Source organism: Porites lutea, chromosome 2, assembly GCF_958299795.1.
Source record: "Porites lutea chromosome 2, jaPorLute2.1, whole genome shotgun sequence".
Taxonomy (NCBI): Eukaryota; Metazoa; Cnidaria; class Anthozoa; order Scleractinia; family Poritidae; genus Porites; species Porites lutea.
The window spans coordinates 16287358-16308818 of record NC_133202.1 but is presented as its reverse complement, the minus strand read 5'-3'; the positions used below and the strand labels follow the sequence as shown (position 1 = coordinate 16308818).

General features: G+C 39.9%; 2 protein-coding genes across 2 annotated transcripts; both read right to left on the bottom strand.

Moving 5' to 3' along the window:
* Window positions 1–2261: 2261 nt before the first annotated feature.
* On the bottom strand, window positions 2262–8983 carry LOC140927871 (uncharacterized). The gene is made up of 4 exons (XM_073377565.1): window positions 8808–8983; window positions 7221–7327; window positions 6965–7118; window positions 2262–5044 (listed from the first exon to the last, which is right to left on the bottom strand). Exons 1-4 carry the CDS (start codon window positions 8869–8871, stop codon window positions 4647–4649), a joined length of 723 nt encoding a protein of 240 aa, XP_073233666.1. The 5' UTR covers window positions 8872–8983; the 3' UTR covers window positions 2262–4646.
* Window positions 8984–9736: 753 nt separating this feature from the next.
* On the bottom strand, window positions 9737–19928 carry LOC140927868 (uncharacterized). Its single transcript, XM_073377564.1, has 11 exons — window positions 19764–19928; window positions 18793–18984; window positions 17947–18036; window positions 17079–17243; window positions 16147–16293; window positions 15546–15732; window positions 14919–14989; window positions 14054–14357; window positions 12039–12271; window positions 10960–11174; window positions 9737–10205 (listed from the first exon to the last, which is right to left on the bottom strand). The coding sequence occupies exons 1-11, from the start codon at window positions 19863–19865 to the stop codon at window positions 9872–9874; spliced, it is 2040 nt and encodes a 679-aa protein (XP_073233665.1). The 5' UTR covers window positions 19866–19928; the 3' UTR covers window positions 9737–9871.
* Between the last annotated feature and the right edge of the window lie 1533 nt (window positions 19929–21461).

Sequence of the window (21461 nt, the reverse complement as noted above, 5' to 3'; positions counted from 1 at the left end):
TTCAATACATTATTTGTTAAGGAAATCCAGTTTTGCGAAGTGTGTCCTGTAATAACAAACTTAAGATCGCTATTTTAGTCTAATAGCCTGAGTACCAGGCTTTTCTGGGGGAGAGGAGGCTGAAATACAGGAATGGGTCCCCCAGGGATCCATTTTAGGGCCAGTACTGGTTTTATTTACGTCAACGACATGCCGACTGTGATACAACCTCGTTCCCGGGCTCTCTCTCTCCGTTTCCTCCCTTCTCTTTCGAGTGCTGAGCCTCTTACCTCTAGACTATAGCGCAGCTGGAATACCAAGATTTAGTCTTTTTTTAATGCAAAACTGACCGCTTCCATTCTATGAATTTACTGACGTTACTTTTCCCGCTGATACAACTGGGCGATCTTCCTCAGGCTTATACTAAAAGGTACGGAAAAACGGGCAACAAAAAAACATGCAACTTGTCTTACAACACTTCTGCAAAACGAGCTGAATAGCGATGTTGCTGTTATATCACCCACATCAAACCTGTCTTGCAACAATTAACGGGTTTGAACGTGAGTGGTAAAACGCGCAACATCGCAAGTTGCACGTTTTTGTTGCCCGTTTTAACGAAGCTTTTAAGGTGGCTCCGTAATTAATACAAGAGCATTTAGCTGTGACAAATTTTCCGTCATAACTTTTTGGTTTTTAACGCGATGGCTGCGAAACTTTGCAAAGAACAACAGCTATCATTCGGCAATAATACGAAATATTCCGATTTCATTGATGGTATATATTTCTTGAGAAATTAGCGCTTGAAAGGACCCTACTGTTCAAAGAAAATCGCGTCTAATAAAAAAATTTTGCTGATATTTTTTACTGAAATTTCTGGAATCGGCTTTAATTGATATAATAAATATGCCAGAGGAATTTCAGAAAAATCGTTGGAGCAAAAGTCCGTAACTAAAAGTCGCTCAAAATTCAGCTGTGAAATTGTTTTGGAATTTTAAAAATAAATTACCATCAGGTAGAAGGAGCCATCAGTTTGAATTTTCGGGACAAGTAAATTCAACGTTTGCTAATTCTTAAAACGAAAGCCGATTGCCTATCGTGCTATTCTTTAAAAGGTACTTTTTAGTTTTAGAAGCACTATAAATTGCTCCAAACCTTGCTCTGAAGTAGAATGACTTGTTCTTCGACATTTTTAAAATATCCCTTGGCAGTTTTGGCTCAAACTCCTGCTGCATACATTTTGATGTATTGCAATGCATTTTCAAAGACTTTTACTGCTGTTCGTTGCTTCCAACTCAGGAAAAAAGTATTGAGATTGGACGCTTCCTCGTATCAGAGCTCAGACAGAACTGTCCAGCACCTTTGTTTATGACTACAAAATTTGCACGGGCGGCGGTTCTGCGAGGAATTCGCACCTCACCCAGGGGGGACGAACGACCACGATGACCATGCCTATGAACCGAATAACATCACAGTGCAAAATAAAATTATCGCAAAAATACTGCCTGTGATTAAATTTACAACTCTGAAATTTTTGTCACTCCTTCCTTCAATGAATGGGTATTTTTTCTTGATTATTAGGTTTTGCTCTACAATACATGTTTATACAGATCGGTTCACAGACATGGGCATCATTGTCATTCGTCCCCCCTGGCTGAGGTGCGAATTCCTCGCAGAACCGCCGCCCGTGCTACTTCAGAGCAAGGTTGGAGCAATTTATAGTGCTTCTAAAACTAAAAAGTACTTTTTAAAGAATAACACGATAGGCAATCGGCTCTTGTTTTAAGAATTAGCAAACGTTGAATTTACTTGTCCCGAAAATTCAAACTAGTGGCTCCTTCTTCCTGATGGTAATTTATTTTCGAAATTCCAAAACAATTTCACAGCTGAATTTTGAGCGACTTTTAGTTACGGACTTTTGCTCCAACGATTTTTCTGAAATTCCTCTGACATATTTATTATATCAATTAAAGCCAATACCAGAAATTTCAGTGAAAAATATCAACAAAATTTTTTACTAGACGCGATTTTCTTTGAACAGTAGGGTCCTCTTAAGCGCTAATTTCTCAAGAAATATTTACCATCAATGAAATCGGAATATTTCGTATTATTGCCGAATGATATCTGTTATTCTTTGCAAAGTTATGACGGAAAATTTGTCACAGCTAAATGCTCTTGTATTAATTACGGAGCCACCTTAAAAGGCCACACTGCGTTGCTGAAATATGGAATGTTCATTTCAAAAGTGACTAATCACTAGTTCGATCAACTTGGACTGTATTACGTTCCTTTCTTACGTCTTTGTTTCCACTCTAAGTCAATGCTACGCAGTCAGTTCTACTATTGAATAGCTAAAAATTTACAAGTTCACACAATTACAGACTATAATGCTTACGCCTAAAAAACATGCGGTGACCATTAATATCCCTAAATTTCTTGCTATACGTGTGTCGGTTATAGATCCTTATTCATTGCACACAGATACTAATACTAATAATAATAAGATAATAATTTCGGCGTCTTTCTAAACGTTCTCTTTTGTCTTTTGAAGCAAAGCATAGACACTAAAATGAAGTTAACTTTTCTTGACACTATAGTGAACAAGAAACTTTAGGATCACGGCTCTCTAAGTAGATTACAACTGGCATCTTTTTGCTGGCGAGCCTTACACGAGCCAGCACACTATTCTCCAATAGCGGGAAAAAGCCAAAGTTTGTCGGGTATAAGATCAGAAGCACGCGCAGTCCATTGGTTTTCTTATTATCCGGCGTATTCACTCCTGTGCGATGACATTACGTAAAACGCACGTGGAAGAGATCGAAAGATTTCAAGTAAATTCCAAGAGAGCAAGCAGATTATCAACGAGGTGAGCGTTTAGTTATTTCCTTTTTTACTTTCTAGATGTCTATATTGTTTGTGGTATATTCTATCTAGAGCATTTCAGTGTTGGGAAGACGAGAGATTTATGCGTGATTGGCTACTCTATTTGACGATTCGCAAATACTGAAATGGAGGTGAGGAGATATCGATCAAATCCACCTACATGGGGATAGATTTTTCTCTTTGCATTCAGCAGAGGTGATGTACCAGGTAAAGATTCTTCTATTCGGCGTAAACTGCAGACTCTAGCTTGCTGGTCGCGGAAGAAAAGAGGGGAAAGGTGCTAAGCAAACCAGCGACTCCGTTACCACATGCAATTAATCAAAGTATTATTCGCCCTCTGAGGCGTTAAATTTGATCGTTGTGTCTAAATCTCTGTCCGTTGAAGTACTGTGTAATTCAGCTGATAATTTATGAGTTACATTTGTCCGTTGAGGCGAAAGGAAAGCTTGGAACCATATGCTCTTTGAAGCTTACCACTACTTAGCCTGCGTGGCAGGAGAGAAAAGGGGAGGGGAGAGAAAAGCGCAGGAAAAAAAATCCCCCTCTCTTTTTCCCTTCCACCCAATCCCCTACCCTTACGAAGCCTGCTACGCAGGGTAACCCCTGCTTACCCCTAGTTAACTATTCAACTGTACAATTATTTGACTGTCGCGTTGGTAATGGCCCCGGGGGAGGGGGGGTTACTCCCTTATATAAGCTATATAGGTATATGCCGCCCCATCGGGTAGGGATTTTGCGCCGTTTTGGTCTGAAAACGGGTGTACACTTTGCCCATTTTAGTCTGGAATCGCGGGGAATCGGGTATGGTTTCGAGGGAACTACGGAGTGTGTGAACGTATTAATCGTTTCAATTCCGAATGAGTAAGAAAGAAAGAGAAATATGCGAATTCGCAATGGATTTGAAGAATTCATTTGTTCGCGCTCTAATCTAATTAATGATAACATAATTTCTACCTAAAGGCCAGCTCTGAAAACGGGTATGGATTTTAGAGGTCTGGTCTGAATTCGGGTGTGGAAAATGATATTTTTTGGTCTGAAACAGGGTCAGGATTTGGAGAACCGGGCGGCACAACCTCACCAAGAATTTCCAGGAGTACCCGCCCGGGGCAAGCGCCTGCTACGCAGGCTACCCTCGGGTTCAATTGTTTGTTTAAAACCTTTAAGTCAAAGGAAAACTTCTCGAGCACCACGTTAAGCCCGTTAATATCCATGCCGGTCGATATCTTCGCACCTCCATTCGCGAATCGGAAAAAATGTTTGACATAGAGGAGCAGTCAAACACATAAAAAAATATCTTGTTTTCATCCAGATTCATCCCTTAACCGTTCATGACCTAGATCAAATTATTTCCAGACAGTAAAAGAAGGAAATCTAAAGAACATAAGCTGAAGCATTTACTAAAAAATCAGGCCTCGTTTATCATCTGCTTTCACTCTGGAAATTTATTCGAACGGCTTTCCCCCTTTTATACATCACAAATGCAAGGAACTAACATATTTTTCTTTAAAAAAGGACATTACCCACCCTAATTTCCTGGGGGTCATTTACATTTTCTTTACTTAATTTACTTTCAAACCGGCTGTAATCTCCGTATTGTCTTCCGGCTCTGACGGGAAGCACTTACGTTTAAATTAAAACTCCTAGTCATAAGACTTTCGTTGATAGCAGTTTCTAAACTAAATCTGTTAACCTGAGTAAGTGAGCTGCTGTGGTGTGAAAACCAAAAGAGGTCATCATATAAACTAAGCGGCCACTTTCATTATGAATGAGTCCAGAGCATCACAGTCTTATTGAAATGATTGTGAAACAGGAGGATAAGGATCATTGCTGGGTTTTTCGTCAGATCGCCTGTCGTCCTTAGATGGAGAGTTCTGTCCATCTCCGAAAGACTGTACAACTGTAGGGTAAGGCGGATTGCTGCTTTTTGTAAGTTTTTCTGTAGATTTGGAAGCACTGACATTCCCAATATCGTCTTTAAAAACTTGGTCAAGACGAGGATAAGTTGAGCTACTAAGACCAGAAGGTTGCTCTTCAGTTTGTGTGTCATCCGTGGTTGGCTGGTCTGGTTCATCTTTAAAGGCTTGCACTAGAACTGGGTAAGGTGAATCAACCGCTTCTGAAGCGCGCAGCTCCACTCGGTCGTCATCAACCGTGCGCCAAGACCCTGGATCAACTTGTTGAGGCTCTGTAATGAACGAATAAGGAAAAGACTTTAACGGCAAAACTGAATCATCTCTCATCTTCATGACAAAAAATTAAGATGCTTGATTATTATTATTGGCCTTCGGGAGATAGGGAAGACTTGGCATCTAATGACATGAAATACATAGGGGTGTGACATTTGAATGCGAGTAGTTACTTCTGTAGATCCCATGAGCACTTCTATGCCTTGTTGAAATCTCTCAAACTATGTTTTTTTTCTTCTTGTCACTTTACATATAGCAAAATTCTTTTTATTTTATTTTATTTTATTTTATTATTTTGCCACACACAATGAATTACAAGCAGAATAAAAACGATAATAAATAGGTTAATTAACATTAAATTTAAAATTTGTACATTACTTGGGAGGAGTGACTGTGGCGGGGAAATCTCCGAGAAGCCGAGCTTTTGAGGAATAGAGATTTCCCCCCACGGGCAATTTAAATACTAGGCGGCTAGCCTGTTCCAGGCGTTCAGATAGTGAGGAGCGGTGCGAAGAAAAAAGAAGCGCGAAAAAATAAAAGCGAGGGAGGGGGGGAGGTCAGAGGTCACCTCTCTCCTCAGTCCCCCTCTACTTTTCATCGCTATCTTTACTTCGCACCGCTCTCCACTATCTGAACGCTTGGAACAGGCTACTGGGCGGCATTTTAAGAAATAAAGAAAAAAGTAGTTTATTTAAGTATATAAGTGTGTTTAGAGGAAAATATAGATATAAGGTGTTAAGGTATTTAGGTTGCATTCTGTCTGACCCTTAAAAATGGTTTGATCACACGCTTGAATATACTAAAAGACGGGGCGTTTTTGATGTCTTTTATGAATATCAGCGTTATCTTTATTTACTTCCTTCTTACCGAAAATAAAACGGATCCACAATTGTTACACAAAGCTTGCGGTGAAACATGCTCAGTCGTTAATGTCTCAGATTGTGGAATATTCCATATTAGATTTCAAGGCCCATAAAACTCATACAAGACATAGAATTCCAATGACGAATTCACTAAATCGTCTTGTGTAAAGAAAGCGAAACACCTTTACATTATAATTAAGGACTGTTAGTTTTCCGCAGATCGCTCCATTTCGGTCATAATGCCCTTTTGCGATATAACAATTATTTGCTACCTGGCTTTTAGCTATTTCCTTTTATTCCTATTAGTACGGGTATGTGTGTGTTTGCTTGCGTGTCCGTCCTGAAAATGTAAAATATTTTCCCAAGCAACGTTCAGGTTTCACTTTTTCTACGTATTTAAAAGAAATTTTAAATAGGTTTTGGTGGAAAGCAGATTTTGTTTCTGTTGTTGAAGGAAGGCATCGTCAAGGTTACTAGCCCAGAAGCAACTCCTACCGATAGCCTAATTCAAAGAAATTAAATCTGACACATTCTTTAAAGTGTCTCTACGAGAACGAAATCAACGAATCTAACTTTGCTACAAGATCCCCATGCAGGGTTCAAAATGTACCCCAGGACGACCAATAAAGTACACTGGGAGCTAACAGGGTCCAGTTGTTCGAAAGGTAGATCAGTAACGCCATTCACTAGATAAATCTTTATCCAGTTGATAAGAACGCAATTGGTTGCCCGCTAATACGTATCCGCTGCATAGCGATTTATTCCGTGGATAGCTGTGTCCAATGTTTGAACAACCGGGTTCAAGTCTAGTCACTGCTTACTATTTACCATTTGCCGTTTTGCGGGAAGCCATTAAGCCGGTTACATCGTAAGCTCTGCCAGCGAAATGAAGTACTGTTCCCCTTTATTGCCATGGTCTAATGTACTCTCTACCTTATCACAAGATTGTATCGGACCAGTAACCCATTACAACGTCTGTTGCTATGCATCACTACGTAGGAGTGTTCCAACAGGTTTAAAGAAACCTCTGGCTGGTCCCACTCGCGACGTACCTACCTTTTTGACCGCTTACATCCATCTCGTTTAACGGCTTCTTAAGAATTGTCAGCACAATGTGCATGTCCGGACGGAAGGCTTCAGTCTTCAGACACTCATCTATTATTTTCCTTATCTTCGCTGCCTCCTCTCCAAATTGTGTCTCGGAAATTTCCTAAAATAAACTCCGTATAAGATCACGAGGAGTATCGATTTTGTAATGAAAAATTATAGGATTAACCTGCAAGGATCAGGGCTCAAATATAGTCAACCTTACCGGAATATTAGGTTTCCCGCCGGAGACTTTTGTACGGAGTACCCTAAAGTCATTCTCGATGTCATCAAAGACAGTTTTGCCACTCACAACCTCGACCAGACATAACCCTAAAACGAAAAGAGAACCTCACTATTTAGTCTCTGCGAAAGAAACAGAATCGATGGAGAATTAAAAAAGGGCCTGTGAAAAGTCAGCATAATTGCGAGTGTAAATGTTGCTCGCAAAGTAGTCTAGTAGGTATGACGTTAACCTTTTTGTAGATTTGATCATTTTGTTGTTGTTTTGTTGATCATTTTGTTTCATAACGTATGTAGAGTGAAGATAATGTGAACTGCGGAAATACAAACTTAAATGAAGATATGATCGTCGCAGTGGTAATTGCAATTTTAGCAATTGCAAATTAACCCGAAAAACATTTTCGGGCATTGAATGGGATTCGATCCCATGACTTCTGCGTTAGCGCTGCAGTGCTCTACCAACTGAGCTATGAAGTCCTATACATGGGATCAGGCCAATTTGTTGAGTTCATCTTAAGCTGTGAAAGGAATGAAACATAGAATAAATTATCTTGTTATCTTCATTCTATGTTTCGTCCGGGCGAGAATTTCTCGCGTTGATAGTTACCAACGTTTCATACACATGGTGTCCCGTATAAACTTGCATACAGTGTGTGAAACTGGCATGCGAGTTGGCGCTTATTCCTTCTCGAATCAATCAACCAATAAACGGCTCTCTAGTTTTAGGCAGGCATTAAAAATCCTGAAATAGCTCAAAACTATCAGTCCGGTTAAACCAAGTACAACCTAAAACCAAAACGTGCATCTTTCGAAGCAGGATATTAAAGAAGATTAATTTTATCCCTACTATACTACTCAGGAATGACTGCTTTGGTTACGTAAGGACGTGACATTTCTTTAAAGAGTGGAAGTGGCCTAGCTGGCAATTGCAAAGCTTTTGCCATATGAATTTCAAGTAAACCTGTTGGCATGATTCTCTCTTTCTTGATGACCACAGAATTATTGGCTCAACATGGGATCAGCGTTTTCAAAGAGGAAACGTAACGCAAAAACCACCTGGCAACCTTACACTTAAGGAAAAAGTCATGCAACGTTAAGAAAGTCGAGCAGGAAAAATTGTCGTAACACAAGAGACATTTAAAACGCTAGAATGGGCTCTTTGCAGCAAAACAGCCCCGAGGTGAAAAAAAAAAAATTCTATCGAGAGCAAAAGATGCAGTGGGATCTTGCAAGAAGGAAGATTAGCTTGTCATCAGATATCATCGTATTGTTGTTGTTTTTGTTTGTCTTTGTCCACTATGTCTCGTGCTCGCCAGCAAGGTGGTTTTTGTCCCACGTGACTGTTTAATATGCAAAGATCCCACTGCACCTCAAATATAAATTTCAGACCTTCAAAGTTTGCAAAACAAATTAGGGCGAGAGAAGAGGGAATCCAACAGTTACGCTCCATTTTTTCCTTGCATGCAGGTTGGCGCTGACCCATTCCAAGGGCCTTCAAAATGGCAATCAAAAAAACCTCGGAGGGAACGAAATAAGACCTTGCACTGTTACCAAAGTAACCCATACTCACCAAAGCTGTAAACATCAGATTTTTCGGAATACTTGCCCTCAGAAATCATTACCTCCGGAGCCATGTAGCGGTACGATCCAGTTTCAGTTTTCCTGCTTTTTGACCCTATGGTAGCACGGGCTAGGCCAAAGTCCCCGAGCTTTAGGACTTTATGATCTTTCGACAACTGGTGAGAAATTTTGGAGGAAATTAAACAAACTGATATGTTTAAATGTTTTCGCCCTTTCTTCAAGTTTTCGTTAAAGATGATTTCTGTGAACTCTTCCTACCTCACTGACTAGGACTGGAATCACCCGGAACTATCTCACCTGGACAATCATATTCCAGCTACTCACAGAAAAACGCAACAGAAACGAGCAGCAACAGCAACCACAGGCCACAGTTTTGGACATTAGTGAGTTTACGCAACAGGGCGGCAGGAAGAAGAGGGCGGCAAATCCCTTGTGCGTGACGAACGTGACAAGGCAATTACTTGTGTGTTTTCTTGTGAACTTCACTAACATCAATGTTTTCTGGTCTTTTACAAAAAGATCTGTTTAAAAAGTTTGAAAGTGAAGTTTGACGAAAAGTTATTTCAAACAAAATTATTGTCACGCTTGTCACTCAAGGTTTGCTGTCTTCTTTCTTCTCCCGTCCTGTTGCGTAAGCTCCTATTAACTGCAAAGGACCGCAAACGAATTTTCCGCAGAGCGTAGGGTCTAAAGAGGACCTGACCAGCAAAAATATACCAAAGTACACACATTGAATTCTGCAAAGCTGATCGTACTACTGCATGAAAAGTAACTTTGCAAGACATCAGCAGGACACCATTATAACCAAAAATAGAGCGGGCTTTGTAGATAGCTGTTTCGCCATAATTGTGGCTAGTCAGGGCAGCTTAATTAACAAACAGAGAAGCTCTGCTGAGAAAATACCCGCTCACTCCGTTTTAAGCCTCAACAATGAACTCCAACACCCACCGGGTCACGCTATATCACGTGTCTCCAGGAGAGCAAGACTCCAATTGTCGCGTTTTGGGGGTGCTATGCACACAGAGCACACTTCAACACACAGCCCAAAGTAGGCTAAACAGAAATTTCTGGTTTACTGTAGGAACTCACACCAGTAAACGTTAGTAGTAAAGACAAAATGACTGCACCAAAATTGAAACTAGTACTCACAAAGATGTTTTCCGGTTTAACGTCCCTGTGCATAACTTCAAGGGAGTGAAGATGCTCGATAGCTGAGCCGATATCTTTAATGAATGTAACTGTGAACTCTTTTCCCATTCCTTGCTTGTTTTCTCTCAATAGGTCTTTGAGATTTCCTCCAGCCATAAACTCCATCACGATGGACAACTCACTTTTCTTGGAGATGTGTATAGAGATGACCTGTACAATGTTTGGGTGATTCGCTTTTCTGGTCAGAGAGTAAAAATAATATATACTTTGATCAGCGGCTTGCCTCTAAGGCCGTATGGAACAGATGCCAATGGAAAACAAGGAGCTTTGAATTAAGAGCGATCAGAATTACAGAATGAAGATCGAATCTAAATGAAGACATGACAATCGAAGTTGTAATCGAAATGTAATTATAAATTAAGCCCGCGAAATCGTTTAAGGGCCTCAACGATATTTGAACCCATGACCTCTGCTTCTCATTTCTTTTTCGGGCTAAGATGAAATTAACAAGTTGGCCTGCTGTCTGAGTATGGTTCTTCACAGCTCAGGTGGTAGAGCACTGCAGCACTAAAGCAGAGGCTAAATTTTCACCATTTTCAGTAAGTAGTAAATTTGTTTTACAGCAATCGATGTAAAGATGTACCAGAAAACATTGTCTCGTGGGAAGTTTCTAGCTAAGCATTACTTAGTCAATTTCAATCTCATTGTCAGTAAGGTCAATTTTTTTTCGTGGTGGGAGGGCGGGCACCAGTGGGCGCTTATTCGAGGCTCGGCACTTATTAACTTTACCTACCTAATAGGGTGGGCGGTTATTCGAGGTGGGCGGTTATTCGAGGTTGGGCGGTGAATCGAATATTTACGGTAGTCAGCAAAACGGAAAGTAGTTATCGCTTGTTTTTCTCCCTGGAAATAGTTGTGACATCGTTACATTAACGAAACAGTTGCCACTTTTATTTAATAACGTTCTTTATCAAATAGAGTCTTGAACTTACCTCAACATATCAGCTTCTCTCTCGAAGTTATTGATGAGATCCTTGTCTTCTTTATTCTTTAAGATCTTCACAGCAACATCTTGTTTGCCCTTTTGAGCTTTGTACACGTAACCAAAGTTTCCCTCGCCGATACGATCAAAGTAGCCTGCATCAAGCTCGCTTCTAAATTTGTTGCTTATTCGAGTCAGCTGTTCCAGGTCAGCCAAGTCTTCGCTCTGTTGAGAGATTTTTTTAAAATTGAAGATAGATAGCATTTCTTGACATAGCACCCACCAAGAAACTGACAAGCCTTGCGCTTTCCTTTCGTACTTTTCGGTAACTTCTTCATTCAATGTCATTTTTATCTCGGACGGTTTACCTTTTCCTTCTTCTCTTTGTAAATCATCGCTTCCATCTCGTAAATGGGAGGACGAGAAAATTGATGCGTTCGAGCACACGACAATGGTCAAAAAATAAATAGCCGTGATATATATTTTTCCTTGTATTAAGCCATCTTCGTCAATCACGATAGCATGGAAAGAAGATGCTACTTACAGACAATAACAGGGACTGGGAGGCCCTGATCTGCTGATTACGTATTTCCGCTCCTTTTTCACGAGAATACTCTATCCCGAACACGCATCACGAAAATACCGCATCCCGAACTTCTCTCACCGCTCTCCCGAATATCATTTTCTTTCCCATCCCACATCAGTGCCCAAATTTTAGTGAGTCCCGCATTTCCGGTAGCAGTCAATTCCTGTATCCCGTTGACGTTTTCCCAGTCCCGCACTGTATTTTGGCGAATCCCGCATCTCCAGTAGCATTCAATTCCTGTATCCTGTAAACGTTTCCGAATCCCGCACTTAAAAATTTTGGTCAAATTCCGGATCCCAGCAATACACTTCCAGACCTACAATAAGTGGGGTAAGAGAAACATACGCGCAGCTTGAAAATGCTACGCTTGGTGGATTAGGTCTGGCTATGCTAGCTGAACCTGTTTGTAGAGCCGCTCAAAAAGACAGATTACCGAGGTATTTTAACGCGGCTTAAAAGGGCCAGCGATATCAGGGATACACGAACGATAAAAAAAGGCTTACTTCAATTGCGTCAATGCCGAATCTGTCCTTCATCTCAGAGTTTTCTTTCATGATGGTTGTGGCGAGTTTCAGGATAGAGTCTTCGTTACTCCAGGCAACCAATCGACTTTTCTCGTAGACTTTTCGCTTGTTCGCAACCTCCTCCCCGTTGATGTTCACGAGATGAGAAGCAAAATTTCTCTGATCTGGAGATGATGCTTGATCAGCGTAGCAGATTGCTTCATCTGTTCCACCTGTAAAATGTAGGATGTGGCTCTAATGCGCCTTTCATTCTGTTGAACAGGTTATTATTTACAACAAATGTGAGGAGCAAGCCACTGGGGTGGAACAGGAGGTTATTATTACAAATAATAACCTACTGTTCCACTTCGGAGGCCACAATAATGACTTGCTCGTTTTAAAACAATGGAAGGGTGTATTAAATCGGATAATGCCCTCATTCCTCTGCCTTTTCAAAAATAGCTGACCTCGCGCTACGCGCTCGGTCATTATTTTCAAGGAGGCCTTAGAACACAGGCTGACTATACTATGCAGAAACTCTATCCCTCTAGTTATACTACCCGTCCTTTCACCGAAAGAATTAACGAAATAAGAGTGGTGGAGTGTTTTGCCGAAAATGCCTGTTTCTGATCACCAGATATCAAACTGCTGGAAGGGCAATTTTTTCACAGGAAGTACAAGGAACTGTTTGGAACAAAGTTGACCAAACATCAGCCAGTGTCTGTTTTAGGAGAAGGGGCTTGAGTATGACATAGAACCTCCCAAAGTAACTAGACGTTATCGCTTTTAGATAGACGATAAACGTATGGTGAAACAGAATCAATATCCAACTGTTTGAGTCAGTTTTGAAGAGATTTCCACCTCGATGGTCTACCTTTCCTGATTCTTATAAGTACGAACAATGCTGAAAAAAAAACTGGCCTGGGGAATATTACCGAACGATTAAACGCCGCTTTCGATTAAATGCTGCAGATGGAAGAAAAATACCGAGAAGATCATCACAATTAAATACGCAACCTCTGCAACTGCGAAAAGAAAGCCTGGAAAAAATTCAGCCTTGCCGGGACTCGAACCCTGACCTCTGCGATACTGGTGCAGAGCTCTAATCAGTTGAGCTAAAAAGCCAAATGGAGCTTTGAATGCCGGCAAAGTCGGAACTTTTTCAGGCTTTCTTTTCACAACTGCACAAGTTGAGTATTTAACTGTGATAATCTTATCTGCATTTTTTCATCTCGTGCAGCTCAATATATATACGGTATGAAATTCATATACTCATCATGTCATGGAAGAAAACATTACCAAACGCGCACCCTCTCAGTACAATGCAGCGTATATTTGGAGAGGGAAAAACTCGGTACAACCTGGTAACCTACCCCATCCAGGCAATCACGAATCTCAGCAAACAAAAACAAACAAACCATTGAACTTTTAGCATCCTTCTGTCTTACATAACTCAAAAGAATATAAATGATTATGATAATCGTAATTGTTGTTAGTGATTAAAGAAATGTCACTAAAATAGACATCGCTCCTGAATCAGATCGTAAACGCTAAAAAATTTAATAAACGAGAACGCTTTTAATCTACTTAATAAGGTATAAGAAAAGGCAGTAATTGTGTAAACCGTCCGCTCATTTTCGAGCTTTCCCCGAAAACTAAGAACGCCTGATCGCAGGTTAGAGTGGTTAGGAAATCGAACGATTTTTCACTGATTACATTTCAATGGAAGCAACAACAGCAGCTAATAGAGAGGCTTTAAAGCTTCACGTTTACGTCAAACGGTAAACGCGAATTTGTATCACGTGACCACGTTTCCCCTTTTCCAGTCGTTTACTGTTCATTATTTCTACGCATAAATAAGTAGTTTCACGCACTTTTTTATCCATAAGAATTGTTTTGAGCTGTTTTATCTGCTCATTTTCTATCTTGAAAATTTTCAACTTGAATCTGAAGTTTGCCGTTTGTCGTCTGATACGTGTAGCTTAACTACAAAAATACATGGTTTTTATTCCTACCCTTAAGACGGATGAGGGCAAACGTCTCCCTTTCCACCTCCCTCTGTTTTTCCACATCATACTTTTCCGAGTCAACTATGCGAATTTCCATAGAGCTGTTCCGTTGCATAAATGAGTTGGCCAGCAGTGCAACCTTTGCGTATTTGCTAATTGAAATCTTGCATTTCAGTAAAATGTTCTGTTTTTCATCCTCAGGCAAAGAAGGGGTTTCTTCGACTTCTTTCCACTTCTGTATTTCTCTCTTGACTCCATGGTAAAAGAAGAGGCAAGTGATCCTTGTCTGCGCTTCGGGAGTCTTTATAAGCTAAAAGGTTAATACATAAAAGATAACGACTAGTGTATGTCTTTACATGTGGAAAATTAGGTTTTTCACAACGTTTTCTGAAAACAAAAGATATTCAATTTTTTTTGCAAACGGACCAATCAAATTCAAGATTAAACTACGCAACCGTTGAAAACTTTAAAACCGTTTGAACTTACCTTACCTCTCAGGAAACAGCCCTCAAATTTGTAAATGTTATCACTTAATACTTATGGGCTCCTGGCCTCAGCCATGGCTACAGTCACAGCTGCAGTCACATTAACGGCCAAAACCACTTTCATCGTCACAATCACTGTATACATAGCAGTCATAGTCATTGTTATGTGTGTAGTCACTAACACAATCAGTCAGTCAGTCTTGGCCACTTGCGTGGTCACTGTTAAAGTAACTATCATTGCTGTAATCACTGAAACAGTTCTTTCTTACAGACACGGTCATAGTCACGTCAGAAATTAAACTGAGCATTGTCACAGTTGGAGTCAAATCAGAGCCACTGGTTCCTAATCATAGTGACAGTTATAGCCGCAATTTACGGCAATTTACCCAAATCAGGTTATCCCGTCTTTGTTTCATGGCATCTACCGTTCTCTGGACTTTTTCCTGCGAATAAACACCTAAAAAATTTTAAACAAAATTTGTTTGAGACTTAAGGAAAAGAGGACCAGGAGAGCTTGAATTATAGTTTTCGAACAGAGCCGGTTATTCAACTTTATCATTGTAGTTATGGCTAAAATGTCCTGGCAATAGTAATTATAGTGATTTCTTATCCGGTCTTCTTTCATTTGAAGTTAAATGAGCAGCTGTGAGTGATAAAACGTTTTAGAGCTTTTTAGCTCTTGTGCACTTCCACTGCCGGTGCATGCTACCTTTAGCGTGGCTGGCCGTTTGAATGATACTAGAATTCAATTTCCCTGAGACCTTTCGGTAACACCTGAAACAGCCCTATCACTTTTTTGGTCCTCGTTCTATTAATCCACATATTATATGGAGAATAGACACAACTATGATTTAGTTCAGTTAGAATAAGACGTACTCTCCTTTCACGAGAAATTGCAAACATTTTCTTAACTAAGATTTCTTAATTTTCAATGTCTGCCTTTAATGTAGTTAACCAGCTCAATATTGTGCAAAGTAGGAAAAATTTGAAAAAATGTGACACGTTTTATTTACCAAAAGAATCTTTCATGAACATATCTTCGATCGCATGACGAGAGATCAGCTCAAAGTATTCGTCTGGGGACAAAGCATTTGTGACAGTCGTGGTGTGAAGGATGATCTCGGATGCTTTCTGCTCCAGGGCAAGTTGCTGCTGAAGGTATTGGTCCCGTTGGATTCTTAGGTAGGATCGCAAATAGACCTTTATTCGAAGAAGAATGCATGAAAGCGCACATGAATCACTATGTTAACTAACCATTGTTGTTGAGACAGCCTCCTTCTTTTTCGCACAGAGGTCAGCACGAAACACGAGTGACACTTGAGAGACTGGTGAAGAAGCGCAATGGACCATGGGAAGGAGAAAAATGAGAGGTGAAGCGCCGTCTTGCCCGTTTTCTCCTTCCCGCGTTCCTTTGCGAACACATTTTTATGGTAGAGAGACCAGGGAGAGACATCTGGCTACGAGACACCAACTAAGATATTCAGTGCCAGTCAATGGTCTCTTAGTTAGTCGTGCGGTTGCTTGGCTAATCGAACTCACGACCCTCCGAGTTCTAGTTCGGATGCTCTAACCATTGAGCTACTGAGCTATAACTTTAATACAAAACATTAGTACCTCTCCTGGCTGAATGTCCTCTTGAATAGTTCCTGTGCTCAATAACTGCACGAATTCCCAGGGCTTTATGGTCACCTTCAGAGTGAGAAGATTTCCGTTTGCTTCCAAATCCGACTTATCCGAAGTCTCAAAGTTGTAATGGATCATCTAAAAAGCAGTAAAAAAAAACCCGATCCACTGACTTAATTAATCTCCTACAGGCATACATTGTCTCATATTGCCATGACAGCTGCTGAAATTTACAACACTGACAAATAGATCGACTTGACTGTCTAAAAATGGTTTTCCTATACTTCTGACAGTTTTTCGCGCACCTTTCCCGAAATTAGCCTCGAAGATTGATTTTACTTCAGCCTTCAAGCCTAATTCCTCATTCTGTCCCCAAATACTATCTTTATTCTTATTGTCACACACTTACAGTCTTTGTTCCATCATAATTTTATCATTATTTTCACGAGATAAGAAGTGCGTCATAGTATCGATAGAAAACCAAAATAGAGAGCCAAAGTATTTGAGACTCTGTACTATCACTCTATACTAATGTAGTTAAAAGAAGATAGTACCCTTCACCGCAGTTGTCGCTCAGGGTGAAGATCGACGGGTTGTTACTTAAGAAAGTTTTCGCACAGTGTTTATGTTTTCCCTTCAGGTGAACCGCAAAAGCCATAGTCAACCAATTTGTTTTCAAAGAAGTATTTAATTTCGTCACGGTTCTGGAGTTCTAGTAACACTATTTGGTGCAGATTCTATCAGTAGTGGTTATGTCGTCCGAAATTTAAATCCAAGTCATAAAACTGCAGAACAATAATAATAATAAGACGACAACGAAGAGAAAGAAAAAGAAGGAGAAGACGGCATGTCAGGCATGCGGTGAAAGGAAAAGAAGAAACGAAGCGAAACTGTCACTTGTCACCTCAGTCAGTAGTATATACCTTAGCATTAACGGCAAATTTCTGAAAAAAGCTTTTGTACTCTTGACGATGAAGGTCACATCCAAGAAAAAGCACAGATCTTTCGTTGAAAATTCGATGCATAAAGTCAACTTCTGCACTTTCAAGAGTGCTGCAAAAGTCCTCAAAGTAGTTCTTGCTGCTGGGCTTCAAAAGAAAAAAAGTTTAGCATAATAATTCTATTTCCATTATAAAAACTGAAAACGGAGGCATTTTTTGATTTTTCAGGGGATCAGTCAGTGTACATAGACAAGCCAAATTTATGCTGACAAACCGCATGAGGAATAATTTACTCATTTCACGACTATAGCCTTTATTTACCTATTGATATCATGGGTGAAAAACTACGCTTTGTACCGTTTGCAATTCCACCCAATGAAAAGTTTAGTTGAAGTCTTTAATTCTCTGAATCGTTTTAAAAATAACCCCTTAGAATCCATTTTGCTGTTAGAGATTACGCTTTTTTCCTGTCCTTAGGTTTTCTACCCTGCCTTTTTGTCCTGATATCTTTATTCGTAACATTTTTTAAACCTGGAAGCCATCTTGGTTTGGAACGTTGCCATAGCAATTTTGTAACTTTGACATGTGAAAAAGACCCCTTTAGCTTGCATGTTTTGTTCTCCTAATGGAAGTCACGTGATAATACTATAGAGATCTCTGTTTCTTTCATGTTTTTTCTTAGTGGCTTGCATATGTACGCATAATCAGGCATAGTTCTTGAAAAGACAAGGCGGTGAGTCGAATTGCTCTGGGACCTTCGCAGGGAAACAAAACATATAAGCTGAAGAAGCCTATGCTGGAATTTCGTACCAGATCTGTCACCCATGATTTAAAGTTTGTGCAGACTTACCTGTGTCCGGACATTAAAACTACTATCTCCAAGACATTTGATAATCAGATCTCTGCGCAGGTTAGGCCAGGAAGGAACTACACATGAAATCTGAAAAGGGACATTTTCATTTTGAATACTCAGGACTCTGGAATACTCAAAAAGGTAAGATATGGATTAAATACCAAACTGTTTGATGAATGTTAAGTGGGACCCAGTATTTCGCAATCGACAGTAAATTGGTTTGAAATCCGCGCGATGAGTATAGTCCAGGGCCCGGTTCCTTAAAAGAAGGATAAGTTTAACTCCCCAGGATTAAGCCAAATTTCAAGCAGGGATTTCTCGTCTAAGAACATGCAACTCGAAGTTACTATTGAGCTTTTACTACGAAGTACAGTAATGATGACTCAAAATGTTACCCTAAGCAACGCGTAGGAAGGTAAAACACAAAAACGCGGTACAAAATTTTAATCTTCGATTAGCGCTTATAATCTGGGCGATGTAATGTACAGCGGTTTATCGTGACTAGCATGCGGGACTTGCATCCGGGACTTGTTAAGTTTCAATAAAAATGAGAGAGCGCGGTGAAGAAGTGTGTTGATTTTAAAAGCCTCCGTGGCGGTTTTCATTAAACAAGTTCTATTTTGATCACCTGTAAAGGGATAGAACTCTCTAAATCATGAAGTCGTGGGTCAAAAATTGTATCGAAATATTATCGAGACCAGTTCTTGAGAAAAATCTACGAAAAAACAAGCTTAAACATAACAAACACATCGCGGTGATTTCGGTAGCGTCATGTAAAATTCACGTTTCGTTGAGTTATCAAGCGATTGTCAGCAATGAAAGAGTGAACTGTTTTCCACTTGCCTGATCAAGTCGAACTTTGTCTCCAACATTCCCAGCCTTCCAAAGGAAGCGCTCTAGCAGGTCATCCATGTTCGTGGTTATGATAACAGGAAACTTCCCAACATTCCGCAGCGCATCATGAACACGTGAAGGCGCTTGCTGTATGTTTGCCAGGAATTTGTCCTCAAGATCAAATAGAGAGTCGACGCCTTTCTGTTAAGGAAAGATGAACAGTGAAATCCGCCAGTGAAACTTAAGAAACAAAAAAACTAATAGACATAATAGGGCGACACGTAAATAAAACCAACAAAATGTAACGTTATTAAATCGGATTGCACTAAGAGGGTTAGAGTTGGATGAAAGTCATCATGAATCGACAAACACGCTTTAAAAAGGTGGAACTATCTCAGTATACACTTTGAATTGCTCAAACTCTGGGCAAGTCACCCTTAATCTTTCGATCGGTGGTGAAGAAGACGAGGCTCGTGCCTTCGATCGAATTGGTTTTTGTGATTCAGTGTTAGGTTTGGACCCCAGAGGGTACTCCCAAACGCTTTATACAGGGAGGCTTCGCCCCGATGTTCAATCCCTTTCCTATTTACAGAAGAGCTACCCCTTTTTAAGGTACAAAGAAAACGCAAAGTTCAAAGAAAGAACAGATTTCATAAATCTAGTTTAGAACTTTGCATCCCTTTTATAGACTGCTGTGAATGCACTGTTTTTTAAATATGACCAAACTACAAAATATTAAATTGTCTCAACGTTTTCACACTCATAAATTCATTCTCCTATTAGCTCTTTTAGGTCTTTTTACAGGGCGAAATAACAGATTTCCTCACCATTTCATAAATCTGAAGCCCGATAATGGTACCCATTTTGGGTGGAGCCTCCACGTATAAGCAAGAGAGAATAATCTAGTTCATTCTCTCTTGGTAAAGGCAATTATAGGGATCACCCCCGGGCCGTATTTCGGAGTTTCAAACAGCTCTTACCTCTGATTGGTTAATAACCTGCCACCAATCATCCAATGAAGGATAGGGATTGTCAAGGGAAGTTAACGCTGAAGCTTGTTCACCAACGAATAGCACGAGCATTCCCCTGGCGATTTTTGATCGGATAGTTTCAAGGTGAGTGGACAACTTCAAGCGCACGTTGTCCGCTGATCGGCATGAGTCCATTGTAGAATAACTTGATTGTGGGCTGCATTGAGTTAAACAAACAAACAAAAAAAGCGCAAACCATGCTTTAAGTGGACTGAAACCTACTGAACTGTGTCTACTAAACCTCTTTTTAAGATTAACGTCCGAGTAAGAAACAAAGACATTGCTTTTCAATTGTCTGTTATTGAGAATGTTCAGTTTTCTAATGTTTTTCGTCATCCGCGAGTTTAATCGGTTTTTACAGCGAGGTACCTGCTTGTACCAGTGTTTTTGCAGTTAAGCACGTTTCTGCTACACGGGGGTACTGAAGGGTCTTGAAATCTCTTCCTTTTTTCTACAAGGCTAATTTCATGTGGGAAGATCAAGCTGTATCTGTCCGATCCTTCTTCCTTGCTCTTTTTCTGTCTTTCTTTTTCATTTTCTTCTAAATCTAGTTTTGTTGCTCACCTTAAAACGTGTTTCTTTCCCATAGAATTACGGTTGGCTAACTTTCCAGGAAAGCCCCAGAAAGGGGTGACATAAAACACGAAAATTGCCTTCCTTTTAGTTTAAAAACCTTTGTTTTTTGCTAAAATCGTTAAATTTGGCGAATTTATGTGGAAAAAAGCCAATTCATAGCAGACCGGTTGCTTTGAGATTTCCTTCTTAGTTAATCAATCTACTCAGTATAGCCTGTGATCTTCTAGGAGAGAATATTGTCAGACAAGAAACTGATAGTTTATCGGTCATGTGTTTAAAGAATATTTGTATCAAAGCCAATAATACATCAGGTAAACGAGATTTTCCGTTTTCAAAGTATAGTTCCAACAGCATTAAAAAATAAAATGTATAACGCCTTCATTGTTCCATATGATATTTTAGATATTGTTCGGCAGTTTCAGTTGGCACTTTTGTAGGGCTCCGAAAAAGCCGCTCAGGATTTTTCTCAACCAGAAATTTAATGCCTTACCAGGAACTTTTAAGTGAGATAAATTATAGTGATTTGTACAGTACCAGGTGCCATGATATGATAATCATAGTTTTAAGGCAAAGATAAGTGTCACGATGCCGAATTAACTGAGTGGAATGTGTCAAATAAGGAATGCTACTCATAATCTGCGGGGCAGGATTAAACATACAGTAACAGAACAACTCATGGGTTACACTCCTTTCCCCGGAGTAGTCAATCGATAAATCGATAAAAATCGGTAAATCTAATTTGATTGATATCGATTATCGATCAATCGATAGAAATCGATGACACACTCGTTTCGTTTATCGATTTATCTCGATTTTTACCCATTTCATCGATTTCAGTATCGGATGATACTTCTGTACAAGATACATAAGTTGTGATTGTAACAGTTTCCACGCTGTATTTACGGTATTTACGGTATTTTCATTTTGTGGATCATTTGTTACTCGTGAATGTGCTTTTTCGGTTGTACTACCTAACTGATGCCTAATAAACAACAATGGCAGACTTCCGGGTATAAATCGTTAAAATCATGAAAATCGATAATATCGATTTGACACAGCAATTTAGTTTGT